At 46.3% G+C, this 1,049-nt stretch overlaps 1 protein-coding gene across 1 annotated transcript in view; it reads left to right on the top strand.

Annotated features, from left to right (window-relative positions):
* Window positions 1-1,049, top strand: part of Nup210l (nucleoporin 210kDa-like) — a gene marked incomplete in the record, with an annotated part of 112,499 nt that overhangs the window by 55,711 nt on the left and 55,739 nt on the right. Inside the window, 1 exon segment of the mRNA XM_013508241.1 lies at window positions 226-399. Coding sequence (XP_013363695.1) covers window positions 226-399 — 174 coding nt within the window.

The raw sequence follows: 1,049 nt of genomic DNA, 5'->3' as shown, positions 1-1,049 counted from the left end.
CAGGGTCTCACTATGCAGTTCAGGCTAGCCTTGGTCTCACTTTGTAGCCCAGGCTGGCCTTGAACTCACAAATGATCCTCCAGCCTCAGCCTCCTGAGTGCTGGGATTACAGGTGTGTTCCACCATGCCCAGCTTGAATTTAAATAATTCTGACATTAATATCGGCATGACTGACATCAGATGTCTCTGTCCACAGTTACCTCTTGATCTGGTCTTTCTTTAAAGGTTCTCGCATTCCGGATTGGAAATTACCCAGGGATTCTGAACCCTAGTCCAGCTGTGGAGACTGTGCAGGTGCGTTTCGTGTGTGCCCACCCTGCCAGTGTGTCAGTAACACCAGTGTACACGGTGCCAGCTGGTGCGCAGCCGTGTCCTCTACCGCAGCACAGCACGCAAATGGTAGGTACCGAGTGGACTGCAGACTAGCTTGGCATTGTCTTCCATGCTTTAGAGATCAGAGATCTGAGATGCAGCTCTTGTCTCATTAGAGTTCAGGGAACGATTTCATTTTTACCTATTCTCTATGTCTCAGAACTGGCCATACATACTGACATGACCTTGCTTACTCTACTAAAATGCATAGTTTATGATACAGCAGTAGACAACTGAGATCTCTCTAAGTAGCTTCTAGATAGTTTTGCAGATGCCCTTTCCTACTAAAGCTTTTCTGTTTCTGAGAGAGACTGTCTGCCTGTGTAGCCCAGGTCAGCCTTGAACTTTCTTCTTCTTTTTTTTTGTGGGTTGTTTTTTTTTTTTTTTTTTTTTTTTTTTATTTTTTGTCTTTTTGAGATAGGGTCTCACTATGCAGTTCAGGCTGGCCTTGGTCTCACTTTGTAGCCCAGGCTGGCATCAAACTCACAAGCGAGCCTCCTTCCTCAGCCTCCTGAGTGCTGGGATTACAGTTGTTCACCACCACACCTGGCTTGCCTTGAGCTTTCTATGCCCAGGCTGTACTCAAATTCTTAGTCCTCCTGCCTCAGTCTCCCAAACACTACGATTACAGGTGTGCACCATACCCAGCGCCTACTAAATCTCTTATTAGCATTCTT

This window comes from Chinchilla lanigera, unplaced genomic scaffold (assembly GCF_000276665.1).
Source record: "Chinchilla lanigera isolate Chin_1 unplaced genomic scaffold, ChiLan1.0 scaffold00144, whole genome shotgun sequence".
Classification (NCBI taxonomy): Eukaryota; Metazoa; Chordata; class Mammalia; order Rodentia; family Chinchillidae; genus Chinchilla; species Chinchilla lanigera.
The sequence above is the reverse complement of the archived record's forward strand: the minus strand, read 5'-3'. Positions and strand labels throughout refer to the sequence as shown.